Genomic DNA, 25,426 nt, shown 5'->3' with positions numbered 1-25,426 from the left:
TGGTCTTAAACTTGTGTTCAACAAGGCTTGTGCAGTGGCAACAAAGGTGATGACCTGCAGATCTTGCCACAGCGGGCAGACCTAAAGACTGTCTTAACCTTGATCTGACCGGGAGACCTGTTACGTGGATACACAAAGCCTTGAGGTGAATCTTTTCCACCTTCTTTGCTGCTAAACTGTTGTTTGCAGCCCACAGAAGTCCTGTGAAACATGTGGTACATGCATTCATGTCAGAATATGGTTGAAATTTCCTGCTGAACCAACCACCCCATATTTTAATACTTGCATTTTTCAACATTTGCATGCACAGGCCCTGTCCCAATTTATAGGACCACACTGATTAATTTTTTCCTTAGCTTCTCTGGGTAATGCTCACATCCAATTAGTTCCTGGTCATTGTTATGGATCCATCTGTCTGTGGGGCACTGTGTTACAGCAAGTGGCAATTAACCAGGTTTGACAGAGAGTGCATGTGTGTTATGCACATGCCATCTGGGAGTCTTTCTCCATGTGGTATTTAAGCAGATTCATTCTTTGAAACCTAGTGTATGGCTCATATGGACAAGGGGATGTTCCTATTCTGACAGGCAGGAAGGACAGCAGACTTGTAGCTCACCAGACAGCCATTGTTTTCTGAAGTAGGCCACCTTCAATACTCTCTAAATGAATGTGCTATTATCAGAAAACAAATGTTTATGTGTTTGCATATTTTACTGTAAATTATGCAGATTACAGGAAGAATATGCAACAGTGACAAAGGCTCTGAGAAACAGAAGTATCATTAATAAAAAGTAAATAAACATTACACAGCTACCCTATTTCAGATGATGTGATGATATAAGTATCGTCACACCAAAAATAGTCAAGACTACCCCAATTACCTACAGTAAATTCCACTTGTGGTGCACATGATGTAGTCAGCCATCTGGCTGGCTGTCTATGTCAGGCCCTGTAGCACATAAACATCAACAGACCCTGGCGTTTTTCATCCCCTGCATGCTGTGAATAGTGCTGTGATTTATGTTGCAATCGTGTTTTGTCTGTGACATCACAACTCATTTCCATACAGCTCTATTGCTCTGTTTCTTTGAAATTCAATAGAGAAAAATCTCATTTATGAGTGATGATAAAATTGTAAGATGTAATAACAGCCAGTAATAACTGTAGTAGTCTTTAAAAGTAGTCACAGAATCTAATAATTTATTAAAGTTAACACTGAATTATTCATATTGCGAACTTAAATTTTTTTTGCAAGACTCATATTTATACCTATACTGTCATGGACGTCTTGTGAGAAGTAACCTCTTTTTTGCCTTGTGCACTTAAAAGTTTGTGAGGATTTGGAAATTAAAAAGAAAACATTCACACGTGTAACTGTACTAAGTCACTAAAAAAAATATACAACGTCTTTAAAAATGACAGGCTCTATTCAATGACCACGAAGTACGAAGGAGAAAACAGCGGCCTGCTGTCACTGAACTCCCTTTTCCCTCAAACGGTTCGTTTCTCTTTGTCCCTCATAGTAACTGTTTCGGCCAATCACGTATTGGCTTCCGTTTTTCTAGCCTGCTGATTGGCCGTGAGGAAGGATACCATGTTCCATGCCATCTCTTCTCCCTGTTTCGCTCAAAAAATGGGAAGACAAAGACGCAAACTCCGACTTTGGCAACAGAGCTAAAGTAACAGGCCTCTCTCATTGGCTCGCAGTCCACAGCCTGCCTGCGTGTAGCACAGATCTCGCTCTGGCAAGCAATCAGCACCGGGACCTACCACTCTGTATCCTGGAGCCGAGGCGGGGGGGAGGGGACGGTAGAAGTGAATGATGTCACTCATTTTTTAAAATATCTACATGAATAAAAATCAGCTGTCATCTGCTGTAGGAGACGGACGCAGAGGTTGTTACTGCTCGATGCAAAACGCGGCGTTTGAGAAAAGTCTTTCGCTCTGGCGTTCAGTGCGGCTGAGTATATAAATATTTTATGGTGAGAGGATCCTGCCTCCCCCCGTGCCTCGTCTCTGGTGCGTGAAGTGGTTGAGCCGAGATGATGTGAAAGGTTGCTCGCCGGCCCCTGGAGCTCTTAAAATGAAGACTACAGCTGGGGATCAGGAGAGCGGAGTGGATGGTAGAGCTGGCTTCTACTTTCTGTTCTGTCTGACTGTTAATTTTTTGTATATGCCCAGACGAGAAAAACTTTAAAGCCTGGTGCTTTTGGAGATCCCCCTCCCAAACTCACACAGTCCAGCTACCACAGATAAACTCCCCTTCCCCCCCGAGAAAACTTTATTTATTCTGAAGCAGGTTTTCAGAGCTCGGAGACTATTAAAGTTCAGCTAGCTGGTCGCATGTCGTATTAAATACTCAAGTATTTTGTACATTATTTTTTTTTGCCATTCTTTCCTATACATCTACATTTTTTTCTTTTAACTAATTTGAGAGATTGCGAGACAGTGAAATCAGACCATGTATAACACAGTTTGGAATGCAGAGAAAGAAGACAATGACTGGAGAGAAGTGATGATGCCGTATTCAACGGAATTAATCTTTTACATCGAAATGGATCAACCACCAGGTACGTTTTTTCGGCTGTTTTTTTGTAATCTGAAATCGCCGTGCAAGATCTTAATATGATTTTCAGGAAGAAATGAAATAGCGGGAGCAACTGTCTGGTAGTGTTATAATGGGTGAAATGACATTTGTAAAAACACCATATGAGCAGGAAAGTGGCCTGCTAAAATAAATTACTTTTTCGAGGGTATTTTTTAATTAAAAAATGTAGCGCCTAAATTGCGCGTCAGAGCTTCTGGGAAGAACCTGCCTACTCAAGCTATGCATCGTTATTATAGACTTCTTACATTTGGAGGGAAGTCGGAAAAAAACGAGAGCAGTATAATGTCAGTATGCCCTTTTCTCTCTAAAACCCTTTTCTGTAATTAAAACGCCATTATTAGTTGTCGCCATGGTCTTGATATTCTTTTGTCTTGCATATTGGTGTCCTTGATTTCAGTTTTACCCTTTTATGTAGTTTTCTCATCAGTTGCCTTCTGGAACCTAGTTTAATACGATTAATCCAGGTTAATGTTTTCTTTTTTCACTTAGGAAAAAAATGGGGGTGGAGGGGGTTCTGCATCTGTATTGTAGAGCATCCATTTTTAGAAACTCATTTTTTGTTACCAGTCGCTTTTAAACAATGAAAGTGCAACTTTTGGGACAAAATACGACTGGATACACTTTATTGCGTTAGGGTTACGAAGAGTAATTGTGTATTTAACTCACGAACAGTAATTTCTAAGGTCTTCAAAGCAGCAGGTTTATAATTTCCGTGATAAGTTCGCATTTGAGGCTAAAAAAAGGATTCCTTACAGAGCTGGTTAGTTTGGGGGGAAAAAAAGTCTGATGTTATAGTCTGTTAAATTGCGATACAGTTAGAATTGCATTACTGTGTGTATGTGGTTATAGTAATGCATTGTTCCTTCTTTGTCGTTTTTGCACTCTGTAATGATGGAATAAAAGAGCGCGTATCTGTGAGTATTGTTTGCCTTCCCACAATCAGGTCATATTTTATTTGATCACCTGAATACCTAAACGACATTCAGCTGCATATCTGTGATGGTTGGGGGAGGGGAGGGATTGATTTGAATTGAAATGTGTTACAAGGCAGTGAGCCGCTGAGTATGCTTTATGTTTGTAAAGACATAAATTACATTCTTAAAACGCCGTTCAATACCGTAGGACCGCTGCCATTGCGATTATTGGCACTGTAGCGTCGTTACTGTGTTAATTTGCTTTTGAAAAGATGAGTGTCAAAGTTTTGTCCCTTTACCTTTCTTCCTGTTTAATTGGTGGTGCGGAGGCATGTATTGATGGAGGCGCTGTTGAATTGTGTTTCCACTCTTTAGCGCAGGCTTTGTTTTGTTTTTTTACTCTCTATGTACTGTACCGGAGCTCTGGAATGGATTCTTGCCAAAATGAAGATCTTCACCCCTCTGCCCTCGTCTTTCCATCTTGGAATTCTTTTGCATGTTTATTTGAAATGTTTATATATACCAAAATAAAGTTCTTAACACCTTTATATTCTAAATTACCAAATGCAAACAACACAGATCTGTCAAGCCAATTCAGGCGTCTATCGGAGACGTGTCGTTTGCACTCTTCATATTTCATGCAAAAAAAGGAAATATCATGACAGTACTGTATTTGTGAGACTCGTTTTTCTGGGAGCACAAGAACGCAACGTCGATTAATTTCTGGGCGCTGAACTGTTGTAGTCTGGGATTCATTAAGTCTCGGTCGTGCTGCAGCTGAAGTGTAAATCCTACAGCGACTACATGCCGTAAATCATGAGTTGCTTTGTTACGCACCGTTATGCAGACCTGAACATTTCTAGAATAATTTGATCGAGAGATTCTGTTCCTGTAGTGTCGGAACTTTGCATCTTAAGAACTGAAGATGCTAATTGCTATTATCATATTTCTTCGGCTTGCACTTTACATTGAAATATTGCTATAGTTTACCCAGAACCAAATGTTTCAAGAAATAGATATTTGTATAGTTGTTATATAGGTTTAGGTGCCACAATCTATACAAATGGAATGAGATGCTTTTCTCATTTGTAAAAGAAGCTTCTAGAAATGCTGCTGTTGGCCATGGAAAACCCTCTTTACCATCTGTGAAGTACCATTGTGCATTCAAAATTCATGAAGAGGCCAGGCTTAACTTTTAATTTCTAACTTAATTTGAATTTTGTACAGTGAAATTCTGTAGGCAATACTTTGTAGGAAACAGGTCAAGAAAAGGGCTTTCCAGAGAAGGAAAGAAAACTATGGACGGTGAAGTGTCTTTGCTCAAAATCTAAACTTTTTTTCTTTTTGTCTCACCCAGCATGAGTTTGCAGAAACCGTCTATTTCGTCTAATATCGCGAGGTCTCGACGATATTAAAACTCCCATCGTCTGTTGCGGCATTGTCATTACTAAAGCGTTCTGGATCAAACTAAATTTACACATTTATTCTGATGCTAACTTATAGAAAAGTTGATATTATTTTATGCCACGGATTGCATTATAGTCCACATTTGCCTTTAATTTTGGTTTTGTCCTTCTTGGAGACATTCATTTTGACCATTTGCAGAAATTTTGTAAATGCGATCGTGCTGAACTCCAAAGATGAAAATTGAATCGATCTTTTGTGTTTGAGCAAGCCAAGCATTAGTGTTTTGATGTTTGAGGAGCTTCTGCCTTTAAAGCAATGAGTTAAATGAGAAACCTCAAAATACGTGCCCTTTCCGATGCAAATCTATGAGCCGATACAGAGCTGGTTGCTTTATCTCACATTTCCGATGGGCAATTGGAGGGCTGAGTGGCTTTCAGGGGTTTTGTTGTATTTTTCCTTTCTTTCTTGTATTTGTCTTCAGGAATTCTGTGGCTTTCTAGAAAGGTTGAGGTTATAGCTCCTCTGCAGCAGAAGCGTGAGGGAGCGTGAGAGAAATGAGGTTCTGCAGATGTTCATTAGAATATTTATTGCAGTGAAATTGAAATCTGAAAGGGACTTGGCACCTGTTAGGAGTTCAAGGGATGGGTATGAGATAGGAATGGATAATCAGCCGGCCACTGCCACCAGCTCCTATCCACTTCAAGCAGAGGTGCCCCGATACTCCAAAAAAATTGGAAGAGCTGAGCCATGCAGTGGTTTCTTTGTTCTGCCATTCTGTAAGTGTCAGGGATTAGCACAGGTGTACTTGAGCCTCAGGGGAGACTTTCTCAGGATGAGTAATAAAATAGCTTACTAGTTGTAGGTTTCTGAAGTGGATTGTGTGGGATTGGGTGGTGTGACAACCTGTTAAAAAAGGAAAAGGAGAGTGTGGGTGGAAAGGGCAACATTTTTTTGCCCAAATATTTGCAATATTTGTTTTTCTTTAATGTTCTGGGAATGAAATGCAAGTCAGTGCCAGACTAGGCAACATCTGAATTTTGCATAGGATTGTACAGGTACTGCGTTGCATACGAAAAGGCATTTGTAATGCCTTCACACATAGAAGGGAGATTCGATAGTACTGTTCACATTCTTATTCAATTCTGCAGGAACAAAGAACGAGGCTGGTGTAGTTTATATGAAGATGTTTTGTTTTCAGTCCCACAGTAAACTCTTGGATGACATTAGCCTTTTGTTTTAAGCCCTACTCCCAGTACCCTGTCATTCTGCCTGGTGTTAAACAAATTGGTGAAATGCAGAAATGTGTGCCTTTTGTTCTTAAAAATGTTTTGCATAATTCTTCTTTGAAGAATGAGATACTCCTCAGCCTTGATTTTAGCATGATACAGAGCTGTTTAACTCGGTCCTTGTTTCTTCTTAGTTTTGTTTTATGAAATTTTGAAAGATCCTTTTCTTAGTATGTACATAGTTGTACACACAGGAGAGTTGGATCTTTTTTGCGGATACATGTAATCATAACCACTTGTGTATGTCAGTCCTATGAAGCTCGTGCACCATTGTGAGATTGAGACCCTTTCTGGCCTTTCTTTTCATCATCCCCTCCTGTAGACGGTGTTAATCGTTTGTTCTGTTGAGCTCCACCTATTCATCATAACACCCACACACACACATGCACACACTTGATCATCTCCCCATCCTGTCTCTGTGCAGACCCCTTGCGCTTTTCTGCCATTGGTTGGATTTTCGTCTCCGTTCAGAGATTAGTTCTGCCAGCGCTGTCTGATTTTAGGTTCAGGGATTTTTTTTTTCCCCCAGTCTACGAGGGAAGGGAGGAGAGAGGGCCGAGGTTACTGCCAGGCATTTTGCAGGCAGGCAGCGAGCAGAAGTGCAGGCGCTCTGGCCCAGCGCTTGCCCATGTGAAAAGCCAGGCAGGGATTGTAATGTATACCAGGCAGCTCATCAAGGCCATACCTGACACCGGTAAGGAATGAGGGTGGAGTTTGCTTTCTCCTCTTCTGGGGCCGATCGCAACAGGAGCTCTGTTTCCTTATTGCTCCAACCAGATCATGGCGGCTTCTAATACAGAATGCCAAGAATCACCTGTCTTTGCGTTCCTTGTCCTAGCCAAACACAGGTACAGTAATGCCTGGATGTCAGGCACTTCTCTGTAATGGAGTGAATTTGAATCATTTTACACTTGAATTGTGTTGAAAACGTAACTTTGCATTCTCTCCGAGTTCTAGTTTGACTGAAGAACATCCTGGTAAGGGAAATTGATTTTGATCATAGGCTGACTGCAGCTGAAGGGTTTTACATTAGGTGATGCTATTACTCGGCATGCTTTTGAGCAGATGACGTTATAAATGTTAACATCTTCACCTGCAAGTGTCGGTTTATTTTTGATAACCTTCAATTGGAGTTTCCATTAACCGTGAAACAAAACTCTCCATAGTGGAATTTAAAGAATGGAAGTGGGAGATGCAGTGGTTTCTTCTGTGCATTTACATTTTTTTTTCTAAAAGGAGCCTGCATGCTTTACGGTGCATTGTGGTTTAATGCAGCTTCATTCCACTATTTAATTTTCTCTGGCCTCTAACATCTGTCTGCAGCAGAGTATGCTGAACCATTCATTAAGCAAAGTTCTTATATCTCAGCTGCTATGGAATGAACCTTTTTTGTTGCTTCTTACCAGGAGAGATATCGTGCCTATTCATGAATTCTTTTCCTTAAATCTATGCTTAGTGTGTGCTGTCCTTTTTTTTTCCCAGGGCTAATTTGAGAAGTGATTTAATTTGTCATTGTATGTGCCATGGTTTTTTGTGCACTCTGGAATGTGGATGAGTGGCTCCCCTTTAAGATGTCATTGAAAACTGAGGAGGTACTTTTATTTGCACTTGGGAAATGTATATGTATATATATTATGAGTCAGGTGGGTAGCTGCGTCAGCATGCGTAGGCTGCAAAGGAACAAGTAATAGGTTTATTCCATGCTGAAAAAAAGGAAGAAAGAGAACACAACGTTTCGGCCGTGGAGCCTTCTCCACCTGAAGAAGGCTCCACGGCCGAAACGTTGTGTTCTCTTTCTTCCTTTTTTTCAGCATGGAATAAACCTATTACTTGTTCCTATATTATGAGTCTCTAACTGAATTGTATAGAAATTTCTTTACGTCACTTGTGAAACATGCGCATTTTACATCAGTTGTTCCGTAATTTACTTGTAATATTATAAGAAGGGATAAGTAGTCCTTATGTCATCCTAGAAGATGAGAAATTCCAACAACTAATGGAAAATGCCGTATATTTTCCGTTAATAGTCCTGCTATCCTGTGAATGGTAGCAGTTGCCCTGGCCTGCAGCCGAACTGAAGTACCAGGTGACCAATTGTCGACAGCCCAGCCACAGCTGGAGCCCAACCGCTGGATGAGGATAGCTTCAGCATGTGCCATCTTGGCAGACTGCGAGAGCACGTCTTCACTGGGGTTCATGGAACATCTTGATGCCTGTTGCTCTCTCTCCTCTGGTTGTCAGTTAGGGGATCACGAGGCTTTATTTTATTGAATCGCACATTAAAATCATATTTGCTTTCCTGGCTGTTGAAGGATGCAGAGACTGGCAGCCCTCAAAACTGCCTTTTTATCTGTCTCCAATCCCGAGCAATTTTTTAGTCTCTCTCTCTCTCTCTCTCTCTCTCTCTCTCTCTCTCTCTCTCTCTCTCTCTCTCTCTCTCTCTCTCTCTCTCTCGACTTGTGGTCAGTTTCTCCTCAAGGCAGTCCAACATTGGAGGTGTGCTATTGCAGTGTTAAATGCGCAGATTAAAAATCTGAGAGGAAAAAGTGCTCTGTAAGATGTATTTAATTGTTTGGTTTTCACGATGGTTAGAAAAGACTTTCACAAATTAAAACCCTACAAATTAGACCTGGGGCCATTCTTGTGGTGTGTTTGTATGACTTCTCTTCCTGCACTAGTGTCATCCCATGGTGAGCAGAAATGATCTTTTAACAGATTGCGTGTATGTTTGATGAATCAGTTTTCAGTTATGTTTGACTTAATAGAACTGCTGGTTTCAGTCTGAAGGCTTCATTTTCAATATGCAGTGCATGCAGAACTGAGGACTTTTCATGCATAGATTTAGATGCAAAAAAAATATCTATAGCAATAGTCATATTGAGTTAAATACAGCATGGTGACAAAACCTGTATTGTAGCTTTTTCCTCTGCATGTCTTAGTTGTTCTGCACAGCTTTCAACAGTCCCCTGAAAGGAAGGTGCAATGTTTCAGCTGTCTAGGCACATGTTCTCTGCTGAATGAAAAGTACTCTTCGAGGTTTTAAAATAGTACCGCTGTAGGGGGATGGGACGAAAAGGGAAATTAACGCAGAAAGAGCTGACATTAGGAAACTGTTGGAAAGGAATTCAAGGGTTTTTCTTTTTTTTTCCAAGGTACTACTGCACCTGCCTTTGGCTTGTTTGAAATACGAATTATAGAGCTTTCCTGAGTCCTGAATGGTTCGTTGTGGTAATATGAAATCCAGCACACACGTTTCCCTAAAGTGGCTGGATTTTTTTTACCTTGGTGCCAAAGATCGTGTGTTGAGATCTGAAAATCGTTCTTAAGATTTAAAGACGTTAATGCGGTGCTGCATTAGTCAGCCTAATTTAAGACCAGTGCAGGTTTAATCAGGGGGCATTTACCTTCAATGCGGCATTGTAGAGGCTGCCTATACCACTTACCATACATGGTCTTGAAGGAAGAGATGCTCACATTGCTCCAGTAGACGTATTTACAGTAATCGGACATATGGGCTGATCCGCTCAGCTGTAGTTCATGCCCTTTTAAAACAAGTTTTTTTTTTTTGTGCCAAAACCAAGCCGAGTATCGATTGTACAGTGCTGTAGGGGATTTTAATGGCGGCACCCGCCGGCCCACACGTCTACTCGGCTTCTGCAGTTTCCGTCATCAGCTGCTCACTGAATGTGTCCTGGCAAGTCCTGACCTGTGTGGGGATTTCCTGGGCAGGTCAGGCAGATGGGATTTTGGAAGGCATTCTACAGAACATCTGTGGAATTTCCCACCAGCTGTCGTGATGTAAGTGTTCAGAAGCCCGCTGCAAGACGCACGCAGTCCAGTTTGTGGGTTTTGTACAACACGTATGTCGATCAGCGTAGCATATGTGTTCAGTACTGATCCTTTTCATTTTGCCTTTAAAGCTGCATTTATTCATATTTGATGAGGATGTTTGTGTAAAGTTTAGGTTTAAGAGCATCCCAACTCCCTGGCACTTGTTATAATCTGACATACTGTAAATTTACTAGTGACTGCTGTCATATAAAACTGCTACAATTATCTCTCCTACAAGTGCAGCTGCATTGGACACTTAGTTTCCCAGCATGGCAGCTTTGTAACTAAAATACAAAATAAACTGGTTATCAGTATTTTAACAAAAAATCAATTGCTATTAACTAGTTTACTCTACAGCAAGGCTGTGGAGGCCAATGGCAGTTTATCGATATTTTAACAAAAATAGAATTGCTATTAAACCGCCATTGGCCTCCACTGCCTTGCTGTAGAGTTTCAGGGTACCACTGTATACATGTGCTAGGTTGCAATGTACAGTACCACTTGATGTGCACCACACTGGCCTTTAAACGTACACTTACAAAAACCATTCTCATCCAGCAAATGTTAATGCTAGCTTTATCTGTACATTACTGAGTTTAAAGTAGATTTTCCACTGTTGAAGTTTCCAGGCTTGAATGATTTAAATGATCCAGTTTGCTAAAAGCACACACTGAATTGTGTACTCTATAATAGATAGATAATACTTTATTAATCCCGTAGGGAAATTGATGTGTTGCAGCAGTCCAGCCCAAGACAAGAAAAAACAGACATCAGAATAGTTATAAAACAAAAGACAACAAAATAAATAAAAAATAAATATACATAGGTGTGTGCAAAATGTAAAAGCAATAAAATATGTGCAAAATGTGCATAGGTTTATACAGACTGATTGTCCAAAAAGAACAATAGAGCAAACATGCTGTCCATAGAGGAGAAAATGAAGGGCTAACAGTCCTAGCCTAATATATATATATATTATATATAATATGCCTAAGGATGTTCTTTGAGTGAGTCCAGACATGGTTCATCTCAAGTTTTGGTATTTATCGCAGTTACCAAGGACTTTGCATTGTGCATTGCTTTTCCATGGGTTACAGACGTTCTCCAGGGCCCTGAATTCCTTGGCTGCTGCAGTGTGAAATAGAAAATGCTAACCTGCAAAGCGTAGCTCTCTGTGGAAAAGCGAGCCCCGACATTGGCTGGTGTTATCCTGAGTGTGTCTAGGTCAGGGGCAGGTTAGTTTGGCTTGGCGAAGGAGGAGGCTTGTGGTTTCTGAGCTGAATACAGGAGCTACTGTCAGCTTGCAGAGTTTTTCCACAAAGCCAGCACCTGGACAAGCATCCTAAACACCCTCCTTAACTTTCTGGACTTTCTGAGCAGGGTGTAAGGTTGTGAAATAGTGCTATTGAAATCCTCATTCCTTTTGATTTCCATAAGTCCAGAGAGTGTGGCATGTGGCTTGAAATTTAAGCTTTATTGTAATCTTAATATTTCAGATGTACCTCTCCCCCATTTTAATCATTGGGGAGAAAGTAGGCAGGTATGTAATATTTTAGAGGACAATTCCCTATTAGCAAATTTTCAAAACCCAGTCCCTATCTTCTAGAGGCCTTGTGAGCAAATATCTGCATCTATATGCTATACTTCCCTGATTCCGATGCTTTGTTCATTTAGATGAGAGTTTTTTCCTGTTTTTTTTTGCCAGTTTAAATGGAAACAACCTGTTAAGCAGAGTGGGTCATCAGTTGGTGTGTGAATGTGTAAGTGATCGTTGCACTCTGTCGACTGAAGTGACCCCTCCACAATACGTCACACCTGCACTTATCAAATTGTCCATTTGCCACATGTATGTCATGGTGGTCTGTTTGAAATGTCAGCTTCAAGTGTAGAATACGTAAAATGACATTTTGCTCTATGTGGAACTTCCTGTAGAATATAGAATTCTAAATGGGTAAGGTTATATACACATTTTACATTTTGTCCAAATATGTACAATTTATTTTACTGTTCTTATGTAAAATAAAATAAGTCGAAGTATAGAAACAATGTATTAACTATGCATGTAAAATCCCTATTATAATGCCCTCTGGTCTCAGGCACATTGGGTTGTAGTGTGATTTACATACCATATTATGATGCAGTTCTCTAGAGCCATGTGGTGAAGTCTTTTTTCTCATTCTCCCCCTGTGGTTTCACCAGCCCTTCGTAGCCTGAGCGGGTCTTTGGAGTTTGTGCAGTAAGGATTTAGTCTGTGCACTCTTCCACACGGTTCAAAGCTGAAGAGGATTGTCCTGTCCAGTGCAATGAGTCCAAGACTGCAGCCTTTTATTTCACTTTATTTTACCTTTTTTATCTTGAACACCTTATTTTGAGTTTGATTCAACAAGGATTTTTTAGTTTAACTTAAGGGTTTTGTTAAAAAATATTGTACATTATTTTAAATGTTATAAAATCTGGAGCCTTGGCCTGCCTCTTTCTGGGAACTCTCTGTGTCCTGTAATATCATTCCCACATTCTAGGAGTTGATGTGGGAAAACCCTGCCAGGCCTCAGGTGTCTGTCATCACCGTCTGTCTGTGCTCTGCAGTGGTGTTACAAGCCCTTTCCTAATGTCCTGCTCTTGTCTTTCTACCAGCTCTTCCTCCCAAGCCGCCCAAACAGATGACTCCAGCCAACACCAATGGCACCAATATCACCAATGTCATCAAGGATGCAACCAGCATGTCGCTGCAGGAGGCCGAATGGTACTGGGGAGATATCTCAAGGTATGGGAGAGGACCTGTCGTTTGTTCCACTTCACGGTACATGACATACTATAATGTGGGCTGCTAAAGATCAAAAAGAGGTCAGGCATGTCAGAGAACCGAAAACCAGAGGCACCTGGTTAATGTTATGGTATAGAAGTCTGTTACATGCAGTCGCCGTCTTACAGTTACCGCCTCCCATCCGCCAGAGATTCTTGCAGATTGTCAGACCCGCTCAAATGCCATGTAGTTCTTACGATGCAAGTCCAGTTGAGTTCTTTAACAACGTCAATGAGTGAGTGAGGTGTGAACTTGGGTGGGATGATGAAAGTGGATGGCAACCAGCTGACTGGAGTAGCAGTGCTTGTCATCCTTTAGGAATCTCCTCCCGCCCGGGTGTGTATTGTCTTCACAGATATATGAATTGGTAGTGCTGTGGCTAGCTGTTTTCTGTACTCTGTTAACCAGTGACCTTTTTTTAAGAAATCCATGTCTGGCAGGTGATTTAGATTAATGGGAGAGGGCAGAGCCCCCCCCCTCGAAGACTATTTTCTAGACAAGCGCATAAAACTCTCAGATTTAACAGATTAAAGCACTGCTTAGTGACTGGCTTTAGTCCTATTTGTTGTAGACGTGGTATACAGTGAGTACAGCTAAGGCCAGCTAATGCTGACATATGTTAAAAGACTTGGGGGGGGGAAACATGTCCAGCACCGAGTAAAAAGCTAATAGTGGTGAATCTGTGGTCTGGGGTTGTGACCCCTGTGTTGAGGGTTTATAAAGTTCTCGTCGAACACAAGCCCAGGTTGAAACGTTCATAATCTCGCAGCCTTTTTTTCTGGGCTCAGAAGCGTCTGCCTGAGAGTGTGACCTGATGTCTGGTGAAAGCAAGCAGCTTGCAGGGGGGAGACAGGATCTAGGATGTTCAGTGTCCGGAGTTCATCACGGCGAGAGCTGCAGTACAGTACGGTGTGGACAGAGGTTTGCCTTCACTATTGGAGGGGAAAGTATGGTACAGGCAGACCAGTTAGCTGTGGCTGGAAGGTGATTTAGCATTTAATCATGTGAAGTTAAAGCCATTGGCATTATTATATATTATTATATATTATATAAAATATTTCGGAAGGGTTAAGTATTTAAACCATCTGTGTATATTAGTTTTCACCAGGCATTTCTAATTATTTGCTCCTATTGATTTTTATGCAGGTCTAAGATTTAGATGGGGAATATCATTTTGAATATTTTGTATTCTTGGAACTTATTGTCCTGTATTTAGTTGATAGAAAGAGCTTTTTTTGGAGTATTGTGAGCCTGAAAAAGTTACGCAAGCAAGGAATACAACACGTGTCCCTGTGTGTGGGTATCATTTCATCACATAAAATGGCTGTGCGCAGCATTCAGTATTTCTCCATTGTGATTTTCTGACAAGTGTGGGATGACTGTAAGGTGTTATCGGCACAGTATCAAAAGTAGAACAGCTTGAATTCTCTTGGCTTCTGTATTTTCTTGCTGTCTCTGCTGATTTGGGTGGCTGTTTTGGAACGGTCCCCATGCCATGTTTGGAGTAGCTCAGAGGGATACTGGGGGCAGACTCTGTAAAAAACAAAGTACAGCAGCCATGCCTATTTGGCCAGACAGCTTGAGGGGGAAACTATTTAACTATTTAAGCCCACGTCTTTTATATTTGTTTTGTGTTTCTAGATTTTCCACAGCATCTCAGAAAAACGTGCATGTGTAGAAAGTTGTTGTACTCTGAGGTTATTTTCATGAGGTAACCAGTAAATCCAAAAAAAGGATGGTGATACATGTTGCATTCTCTATGAAATGGTTGAGTAATTAGTTAATTTTACCCATGTTTTTTAGTGTCAACTTTACAGCTGAACCTTATTTCTAATCCATTGTGGAATTGATGGGTTGTACTTGGAAGAAGTCCACCTTTCCATGATTGAGTCTTTTTCCTTTAGTAATGACGACATGCACCCTGTCTCACTGGGTCTACAAGCCAGTCTTGTTGATGGGAGACAATCACCACCACCACACAGGGCTCATTGATCATTAGCATTGCTTTAGCACCAGCTTTGAAGAAATAGCATTTCTGAACTATTATGAAGTAAAGCAGACAAGCTGCATTTTAGCACTTGAGACACAATTGTGCAATTTGTTGTTACAAACTTCATTTGATCCTGAGCTGTAGTATACCCCAACTATCCCTGTGTGTTAACTTGTTTCTGAAGTGTCTCAAAACCCTTCATTGTATTTCCATCACTGCCTACAGGAAATTGCAAACAGTGTGAAGAGAGAGATCAGTCAAGTCTCTTGTTTTATGTAATATTAGTAATATTGAAATGTTCAATCAATAGCAGACTCTCTCAAGGCTGTGAACCTGCCCTGGTGAACGCCTTGCATTTCCTCAGTCTGCTCTGTCAATGTGTGCCAGTAGGAAGGGGGTGTTCTGGCCTCTTTAGAATGAATTTCCACCATGGGCCCTTTTCACCTTCAGGTCCGCGGTAAGCTGTGGGATTCCCCCCTTGAGGTTTTCGATATGGCCCAGAGCCGGTGACGTAGTGAAACAATCTCATGACTGCTGCCTGGGGGCGTCTATACCGCTGCACCCATACAGCTGCTTCTGCTAATCTTAACCACCTGATTGTGAACGTCAGAGCACTGGGTTGCTGTTTCGGCAAGGCTGGACTTGCCAGGGCTGTTCCCAGAGGTACAGATGTAACGAAGAGGAGAGGCAGCGGAGAGTTTGAGCCGCTCTTCCAGCAGACAGTTTCCACACTTGGGCTCATGTTCTAATGGCTTCCTAATACCCGTCTTCTCGGGAAAATTTACTTCTTGCTCAATTACATGGGGTGATTTTTCCATAAACTAACCAAGAATTGTTGCCAGCATCAGCTGTATGCTTGGAGATGGAAGGCGTTGGTAACTGTAGTTATTTGTTAGTGGTGAACACCAGTTAGTTCTGCAGCTTGGCGTGATGAATCGCTACCCCATTGTGAACAGATGTATCGTCAGCTTCGGAACACAAGTACGCTTCACTTGAACAACTAACGGTGAAACTGACAGGAAAATTGTGTAGAGATATTCCATTTCTTTTTCCGAACCACTAGTATTTATGGAAAATGTGGTGCAGTTAAGTGTTGGAGTAATGTGGCGTATCTGAACCGAGAGCAAACAGCAGGGTAGGCAAAATGAAATGTTTCATAACTTTGCAGGTCCTTTGAGCACTGTCTGGGCACTAAACCAGCTGTGGGATGGTGTGCTGGCAGATATGCGGGTTAACTGTTCTCTCTCTTCCACAGGGAAGAGGTCAACGATAAGCTACGGGATATGCCAGATGGGACATTCCTGGTCCGAGATGCTTCCACGAAGATGCAGGGAGATTACACTTTAACTCTGAGGTATAGAAAACACTGAAACATTTTTTTAGGGGGCAATGTTATAAATAAAAACTGTACATGGTAAATGGTTAAGATATTTTTTTTTAAATTAAGAGCAGTATTGTATGGACAGTTATATAACCAGAAAGGTTAACTTGATTGTGCTATTGACATGTTGCCTTGGAGCCTTTGAAGCTTTCCAATGAAAATGCTGACCTGCATTTCTAGGCATGGTCTTATTTGACACTGGCCATGACTGTGTTACAGGAAAGGAGGCAATAATAAGCTGATAAAGATCTACCACCGAGATGGCAAGTATGGCTTCTCCGATCCTCTGACCTTCAGTTCAGTTGTGGAGCTGATTAGCCATTACCGTCATGAATCCCTGGCACAGTACAACCCCAAACTGGACGTCAAGCTCATGTACCCCATCTCCCGATTCCAGCAGGTATGAGGCTTCTCCTCCTCCAGTTACTTTCCTGTGGAAATGGCAAGATCACTGTGTTCAATAAAGTAATGCGTTGCCCAAAGAAATAATTGCAGCATTTTTTACAAAAAAACTGGAACAGGTGGCAAATTTGCCGTTGAAGAAGGACTCGAATAAGCATTTCTTTCCTTACATGATCAGAATGAAGGATGGTTTCCTTGAAACACTGATGGTTGCCTTTGCTCTCTGCAGGATCAGCTGGTAAAAGAAGACAATATAGATGCAGTTGGAAAGAAACTCCAGGAATATCATAATCAGTATCAGGAAAAAAGCAAGGAATATGACCGGCTATATGAAGAGTACACAAGGACTTCACAGGTATGGGGTCAAAGTACATGGAACCATGTTTTGCACAGCCCTTAGAGATCTAAGTATTTTTACATCTTAAAACAAAGCTCCCCTTTATTTGTTCCCCAGAAAACCTGCAGCCTTGAAACAAAGTAACAAAAGTGCTAGGCTTAACACCCTGTCAGCAAGCACCACTCCATGAAAGTTTATTTTGCTCATTATGATTAACTTACAGTCCATTGCCTGTCACTTTGTCATCTCTCTGTGATCATCTCTTCCTCACAACCACTGTCCTTCATATTTGGGTGCCACTGAGGTTTTCCCAGAGTTACATATATCCATTATACAGATTTCAATAAAAGTTCCAATAAAGGCCTTTTGAATTGGTTGTTTTTACAGTAGATGGTTCTTCTCCCTCCAGGAAATCCAAATGAAGAGGACAGCCATCGAGGCTTTCAATGAAACAATTAAGATCTTCGAGGAGCAGTGCCACACACAGGAGCGCTACAGCAAAGAGTACATTGAGCGCTTCCGAAGGGAAGGCAACGACAAGGAGATAGAGAGGTAAGCCCAGTTACACTCGCCTTAGTCCGGAGAAATGCACAACTCCAGTGTTCAGTTCCCCACCATGAAAATTCATAACTGTCACCAGTGTATCTGCTATATTGCTGTGGCCTGGTGGAGGTTTTTTTTACAGAATTTACTTTATAATATTGGATGCTGCTTAAAACCAGTTTTAGATTTTTTTCTGTGCAGGAGTATGCATAGTAGGTTATGGAGAAGCATTTTTTTCTCATTTCTCAGGGGCTGTGAAACCCTGGGTTATATAGTAAACAGAAGGCATCAGGCACGGCACTTGGGCCTGAGTTGTCAAATGCATATGACATTGCAGGGATATTGCTGAAGACTATTTGAAGTGCTGAAGACTATTTGTGCATGCTTATCACACTTACTAGATCTTCAGTCTTCACTCTGTACCATCATTAATCACGAGGCACCAGAGTATTCGGTTAGATTAAATCTGTGTCACCTAATTTGTAATCTTCAATAGTCAGTTACCTTTAACACAACCAGGTACTGGAGTACTCTATTTGATTAACTGTGTGTGCTCAAATAATCATTTAAATACGTTCAGGTGGGTAGCTGCGTCAGGCTGCAAAGGAGCAAGTAATGGGTTTGTTCTATGCTGAAACGAGAAGAAGGAAAACAACATTTCAGCTGTGGAGCCTCCTTACACCCAAAGAAGGCTCCACAGCCGAAACGTTGTTCTTTCTTCTTTTTTTCAGCATGGAATAAACCTATTACTTGTTCCTTTGCAGCCTACGCATGCTGACGCAGATACCCACCTGAGCTATTTGAATTAGTGTTTTGAAAAAATAATACAAACTAATATTTAGTATTTCCTGTATTGCAGAAATAAAATGGCAGCAAATGTTGAACCTTAAGAACTTTCCCCGTGTTGTGCACATCATGCTTAACTGTTTCACGGTGACTCAGTTGAAAGAGTTGATGAGCCCTCTCCTCTTTGGCAGAATCATGATGAATTATGAGAAACTGAAGTCCCGCCTGGGCGAAATTCATGACAGCAAAATCCGCCTGGAGCAGGACCTGAAGAAGCAGGCGCTGGACAACCGGGAGACGGACAAAAAGATGAACAGCCTGAAGCCTGACCTTATTCAGCTCCGCAAGATCAGGGATCAGTATCTTGTGTGAGTGTTCTGTGGGGCTTACCTTTTTTATCACCATTTAAAGCTTACATATCTCATCTGAATAACACATGATTTGCAGTGCAGATGCTAAAATGTACTTTCTCCACATTCAGACTGTTTTTAAATAGTGTAAAAGCAAACAAGAATCTACCTTTGTATGGAGGAAACGTCAGAATATGGAAGAAGTGCCCGATTCTGTTGGAATCTGCAGTGAAACTGAAGTTATTTCACTCTGACAGTTTCTTTTGATTTAAAGCAGCTCAAGACTAGCCAAGTGAGATGTTATAAGGGACGTTTGGATTCAATTATAATGTGTTTTGGACGGTTTGAAAGGGAGGGTTAATGAAACATTTTTTTTTTTTACCATACTTTATGCATATTGTGCACAGCTGATCTACTTCAGGAATCCCAGCTTTGCAACAAGCTCTGCTGAGGCCTTGCAGTTATTACTCTTCATTGTAATGCTGTGTCCTAAAGGTCATATAGAAGGGAAAAAGTAGGGTAAACCTGTTGCGTTCAAGTAAATCGAAACTCATTACAGGAGTAGGCCAATAACGTGATTTGAATTACCTTTAGGAAATTTAGCACTGCAGCCCACCTGACTAGTGTATTTTTTTAAATGAAGCTCTTAAGAATTCAGGGCTAGTTTCTGCTCTCTGGATTTTTTTTGGTTGTAGTCCGTGTCAGTGTTCCTTGGCAGAGGGTGCCATTCTGAATGTGTTCTAATACCTCCCTCCTCCCTGCAGCTGGCTTAATCACAAAGGCGTGCGTCAGAAACGAATTAACGACTGGCTCGGAATCAAAAACGAAAATCTTGATGAGTAAGTACATTATGCACGGTTTTATTTTACCCCCGTGTTAATCAGTTAAATTTAATGTTTTTCTGTTGCTAAATATAGTAGTTGTAATCCATGCCAAAAGAAGAGGGATTTTTATTCCCCCTTTTACAGACTATTTTAAAATTTAGTGCTGGCAAGTAAGTGATGGCAATTTAAAAGCTGTGGGTTGTAATGAAGTGCTAGCTGTGAGGACGGCAGAGTGTGCCAGCACTAAGCCCACTGCCACAGCACTGTGATCTCCTGGAAGGCACAACTAAAGTTAGTCAAAATCTACCAACTGAAGTCAGTTTGCAGTAAATGCAGTATTACCAGAGCTCCGATTTAAAAAAGTTGAATTGTCTGTTGTATTTGAAGCTTTTGTCAGTGCCGTACCGTGACGTCCAGGAGACTTCCATTGGGTGGTCTCAGAAGCTTGAGTTAATAGGTGAAACCGTGAACAATGTTTTTGTAATCCTTAATGTTTTTGGCAGCACCTACTTCGTAAACGAGGAGGACGAGAACCTGCCGCACTACGACGAGAAGAGCTGGTTTGTGGGGGATCTTAACCGGACCCAAGCCGAGGATCTGCTTCTGGGAAAACCTGACGGCGCGTTCCTAATCCGGGAGAGCAGCAAGAAGGGCTGCTATGCCTGCTCTGTGGTGTAAGTAGCAGACCAGTTTTCATAGACTGGCATTACCGCATGCACATACACGGGGAAAGCCATGCTGCAGGGCACCCTATGTGCTTGGCACTGCCACACAGTTAAGCCGGGATGCTTTTCCTCACTGCTGTCTGTGCAGTTTGCCATTGCTTACCCTCATTGCAGTGAAAAAACCTCCATTTGACAGCTGTTTAGCAGTCTTAGGGTTTTGTATAGAAGAAGACTACCTCCTAACTGCCTTACATATTTCATCCATGCAGGATCAAATTTCAGTTAGCTTGCCTGTCATAATTTATTAAGTGTCTAAAGATGCACAAACCTGGCATTTAGAGCATTGCCAAGACTGCTCTGTGGTGCAAGCGCAGGTGATCTTTTATAATTCTGCTGTAAATTTTTATCCTGCTCTTTTTTTTTTTTTACAGCTCAGTACTGCAATTCCTCATTAGGAATTTGGTCTTCCCATGAGATTTAGTTCTTTTGTCTGCAATGCAGAATCCCCTAGCGCAATGCAGTAGGGTGATGGGGAGAACATCTAAAGACCACGTTTGTCACTTTCTGTTTGAACCAGACGCTATTAAGATATTTTTTTTCTTGAATTTCCCACGTCCCACTATTTTAATCCTCCTTTGTTTTGCCTATTGTGCTGAGCTCTGTGCCATGGCCATTTTAAGAGCCGCTGGCACAACTACGCTCCAGATTGGAGACCCATTGTCCTAATACCTGGCTCCTGACCAGGTCTCAGCAGGCCTTGCAGTGTGAGGACTTTCAACAAAAAAAAACATTTAAAATAGGCAATTGTCTCTCCCAAGCTCCATTCTCCAGTGTCTCGCAGAAAGACTGGTTCAGTGACCGCCCCCCCTCAGCTCTGTCCCGACACCCTTCTTAGCATTCAGAGGTCACTGGCTGGCCTGCAAGGAGTATGCCTGGCAAGACATGAAGGCATAAAATACATGGTTCTCTGTGCACAGATGTCCGCACACTAACATTTGCTAGCATTTGCACCTTAATAGTTGTATTCAGTATCATGTCCACTTTGTTTTGTACTTAATGTGGGGCTTTCAATTGCAAGCCATGTAGTTACTGTGTGTGACTGTGTCATTGTTGCTGCATCAATGTATAGAAAGCTTGAGTTTGAAAACATTTTGCTGGCACTCCCTCTAGGGGAACTGTGCCGTTTTGTTTTTCAAAAGGAGGCAGATATGTCATGCACTACCCAACAAGATGGAACTCCCTCAACCCCCTCCCCCCCGCTAGTAATTATAGGATTTGCAAGAACAGGCACGGAACGCAAATGTTTTAACCTAAAAACTTGCTAACATCTACACAAAAGGTTTTTGATGAAAATGCTTGTGAACCAGTCTGTTGTGCAATCCTCCAAGCTACTTAAAGTTTGATTCTCCACACTGTCATTTAACCAAACTGCTTTGGTTTTTAAACGCACTGTGAAGTGTCACTCAGCGATGGTGGTGCCAGTCTCGCTAGGAATGCTGTTTATTTTCCCCCACCCCTCCGTTTTCATCTCTTGTGCTGAATGTAGCGCCTGCAGCCATGGCCAAATGTTAAGGCCTGCACATAGCGGAATGAGTTTTGTTTTCTGCTTCATGAAAAAGCGTTTGGTTGCACTTTGTGGCTTGTGCTCTGGTAACGTGCTCTTTTCTTGCTTTGCATTCACAGGGTGGATGGAGAGGTGAAACACTGTGTAATATACAGCACCCCACGCGGCTACGGCTTTGCCGAGCCCTACAACCTTTATAGCACTCTGAAAGACCTCGTACTGCACTACCACCAGACCTCGCTGGTCCAGCACAACGACTTGCTCAACGTGCGACTGGCGTACCCGGTCTACGCACAGATGCCCTCTCTCCGCAGATGAACCCCGGAGGGGCGGCTGATTCAAACAAACACTTGCTGCAACACACGCGTCAGCCACCTTGGAGTTATATATATTTTTTACTAGAACAATTTGAGGGCATTCTTTCTAAAGACTGCTTGATTTGCACAAGGAAGTTTTAACGTTTGTGAATGTGAAACCGAAAAAGAGACATAAGAAACAAGAGGCAAGCTCGTCTCGACCCGAGTTCAGGTGACCTGGTGCTACCTAAACTCCAGCTGTGACTTTTTACACCCTTTATTTCTCGCCTTTTCTTTTTTTTGTTTTTTGGTTGTTTCTGTTCCCTCCTTGGGTCAACTCCATGAAAGGAGAAAAAGGAATGGAAGTTTTTCTTCATGTTGTGAGCGAAACGAAAAAAAATGTAGCATACAATCCACAGGAACTTTTCTGGATGTATTCATCAGAGACACTGCTGCTGAACAAGTCGGGTGGGGAGAAAAGGTTCTGTAGTCTTAAAGACCTTGCGTTTTATACTGAATTGGACAGGACATGATCAAAAGGAGGGCTTTTATTTACTTTTTTGTTCTGTGGGTTTTTAGTTTGGCTGGACTTTCGGAACTGGCTAGTTTTCCTACGAAAAGAAAACACTTCAGTCAAGTAGAAACAGAGACCAAAGTTAGCCTTGGAGAAACTCCACTTAAATATGATCTGAATGAATAAAGGCAAAATAAATGCAAAGATGCTTTATTTTGTACCACACATAAAACAGTTTTGGCTAGTGCTTGTACAACACTGAAGTTCTTTAAGTTTATTCTTAACCAAATTGTACCCACCGAAATTTTTCTTGGTTTGAAGCACTTATTAAAAAGGAAAAATTTCTGCAGCTGCACATCTTTACACCAAAAGAAAATTAGAAAATGAAAACCTGGAACACTTTTTTGTGTTTGGTTTAAAATACACATATATGCTCATGTCTGTTTTAAGCAAAACCATGACATTTTGTATGCTATGTTCTTTACAGAACCTTTAAGATAAGCTTGAATTTTAACGTATAAGTGAAGCAGGTACAATGGTTTTTGAGTTTAAAAAAATGCTTTAGAAAATCAAAACTGAAGGAATTGCAATCCAGTGTTTATTGGTGGGATTTAAGTCCCCTTGAAAGTCAGTATCGCCTACTCAGTCGCACAGATAACAGAAAAGCAACCAAATGCACAACTTACCCTGGGAGAAACATTTTTGTATTGGTCATTGATGGTGCTTGACTTTATAACCAGTTGGAAGCATTTATTAAGAATTTTAACATTGGCTGCCTGTATTTTATTTTATGTTGCATTCATAAAATAAAAATATTGCATTCATTACAGGCACAATGGCTGTTCATAAAGACTTCACTTCCTGAAATCACAAGCATTCTTTTTCAGATGCTTGCTTATGTTTTTATCACGCCATTACTTGGCCATTGTTGTTTGCGGAAGTGAGCAGTGGAACTCTCTAGAACAATAGCCCGATTCTACAGTAGGCACTTAAGGCATCGGAATCTGGAAGCAACCAGTGACCAAGGCACGTGCTTCCCTTCCGTTTGTGCATTTTTTTTGTCCTTACTATTGTAGGGAAGTGATGTAATCAGACCATGTCATTAGGACACATGCATACAAAGTTGCGTTGACAGTGGTATGTTACAGAGGACATACTTTTTATTCCTGCTGTACCTTGAAAATGTTTACTTGATGTGACTTAAGGGAAAGGGTTAAGGTTTATTTCTAACATAGACCATTAATCTGTACTGATAAAAGATTTTCTCCCCAATTTGTAAGGATCTAAAGGAAAGTGGGGAGTTTCACAACCCATTGTTACACCTAAATCACAATAGAGACAATTCTGAGAGATACGGCATTCTTAACAGGCACCAGCTAGAGAAACCTACCAACAATTAAGCTGCGCATGTTTTTAACTGTTTCTCTGCCAGACTTTTCTTCCATAGATACAAACATAGGTTGCATGGTGTCTCCTTGTATATTTTGCATTTTGACCTGAATGGAACAGTACCCTGGAAAACAAATCCAATTGCTCCTTTTGCAGACTGGTTACAAAGTCAGCCATGGCTGTGATTTAAGGTCCTCTCTGCTAAAACAGTATAAACGTTGCCAGTATGGGAATTTTTAAAAACAATGGTGAGGAATATTGCAACATTTCTGCAGCTTTGTTTTTGTCAAAATTTACTTCTTTAAAATGTAGTAGTCTCTCACAGGAAATGGTTTTCAGAGGGCTGCAACCTTGGACATAAGTACCAGACTTTTTCTTATTGAATCCATAAAGAATGTCTAGCTTGCAAGAACAGGCACGGAACGCATACAATACAAATGGAGTGCTGAGCTCTGGCTTCTCAAGTCTCCTGACAATTGGAGAGATCTTATTGGGGAGGAATTGTTCAGAAGATTTGGCACAATTTTGTAGAGTAATTGTTTTAAAAAATGTATCCAATTTAAGCAGCCTTCAAATATCAATAATGCAAAGTTATGTTCTTTACTATAGAAGGACAGTGACACCACTTATTTTTTAAGAAATAAGTTGAATTTGTTAGGATGTGCATTGGATTTAGTTGCGTGGTTTTTAAGGTCTGTTTACCTTTATAAGCAAATGTCCGGCTTTTGGGAGCTACAGTTGCCGCTGGAATGTTGAAACCTTTTCAATGAAGAGGCAGGTGTGAACAGAGACATTGTTACAAGCTATCAGAGTGTGACATCTTTAAGTAAGCAGCATCCCGAGAATAATTCATGTTATTCAGGAAGCAAAGTTTTACCAATTCTTAATCATCTTATGCCTAGGTGTTTTGCAAAACAAGAGTTTATGGGAGTCTTCTAAGAAGCTGTTGCAAGATTTGTAGTAGTGTTCTTTACGTTTTCCCTACAGCAAGTAAATCGCTGCTGACTCAGAACATTTCCACAAATCATCAATCAATTTGATTCCTCCCCTTTTTTATCCCTGTAAAGAATTCTGATCTCTTCTCGGGGGCTCAGATGATCACAGCTGTTTGTATGCCAGGACTGCACTTGTGTATGGCAGTATGTTCAGAGACACCTGTCCTGGTTCTTGTTCAGTAAAGCAAAACCAGCTCTGGTTTATAAGACTGAACTGCCTAGCCCTGTTCACATTGATCCTGCCTGTATCCCAGTCATGATCCAGCACACTGGCCAGCCAGCTGGGGGACAGCCAGACAGGCACTTCCTCAAACTGCAGAGTTGTAAAGCTTGTCTCAATGAAACTTTTTTCACCCTCCTGTTACTTCAGATATTTAATGGGCTTCTAAATGGTCTTGTTTCTATTAATGTGAGCTATTGCATTGCTTGCTGTTGAATGTCTTTGTATCCATTTATAAATCCCTTCTTGTTTCAGTGGTGCAAAATGCAATGCCATTGGCTTAAAAAATTATGGATTTTGTTCTTGGAAATGAAACTTTGC

General features: G+C 41.2%; 1 protein-coding gene across 2 annotated transcripts; it reads left to right on the top strand.

Moving 5' to 3' along the window:
* The first annotated feature begins 1,780 nt into the window (after positions 1-1,780).
* pik3r3b (phosphoinositide-3-kinase, regulatory subunit 3b (gamma)) lies at positions 1,781-23,843 on the top strand. 2 transcript variants are annotated; one of them, XM_088598703.1, is made up of 10 exons: positions 1,781-2,570; positions 12,681-12,810; positions 16,095-16,193; positions 16,440-16,620; positions 16,852-16,977; positions 17,369-17,511; positions 18,480-18,656; positions 19,403-19,477; positions 19,966-20,136; positions 21,811-23,843. In XM_088598703.1, the coding sequence occupies exons 1-10, from the start codon at positions 2,462-2,464 to the stop codon at positions 22,007-22,009; spliced, it is 1,410 nt and encodes a 469-aa protein (XP_088454829.1). In that variant the 5' UTR covers positions 1,781-2,461; the 3' UTR covers positions 22,010-23,843. The 2 variants fall into 2 exon arrangements, with proteins under 2 accessions (XP_088454829.1, XP_088454830.1); XM_088598704.1 differs by lacking the exon at positions 1,781-2,570 and adding an exon at positions 9,534-10,013.
* Positions 23,844-25,426: the final 1,583 nt, after the last annotated feature.

Source organism: Lepisosteus platostomus, chromosome 11 (assembly GCF_059453375.1).
Source record: "Lepisosteus platostomus isolate fLepPlt1 chromosome 11, fLepPlt1.hap1, whole genome shotgun sequence".
NCBI classification, from domain to species: domain Eukaryota; kingdom Metazoa; phylum Chordata; class Actinopteri; order Semionotiformes; family Lepisosteidae; genus Lepisosteus; species Lepisosteus platostomus.
The sequence above is the reverse complement of the archived record's forward strand: the minus strand, read 5'-3'. Positions and strand labels throughout refer to the sequence as shown.

What these genes read in the sequence shown, in the direction of transcription:
- pik3r3b (XM_088598703.1), top strand. Translation starts at nt 2,462, where the DNA reads ATGTATAACACAGTTTGGAATGCAGAGAAAGAAGACAATGACTGGAGA. An exon ending in GATTACACTTTAACTCTGAG is followed by an intron (nt 16,194 to 16,439) that starts GTATAGAAAACA and finishes ACTGTGTTACAG; the next exon opens with GAAAGGAGGCAATAATAAGC. An exon ending in AACGACAAGGAGATAGAGAG is followed by an intron (nt 17,512 to 18,479) that starts GTAAGCCCAGTT and finishes CCTCTTTGGCAG; the next exon opens with AATCATGATGAATTATGAGA.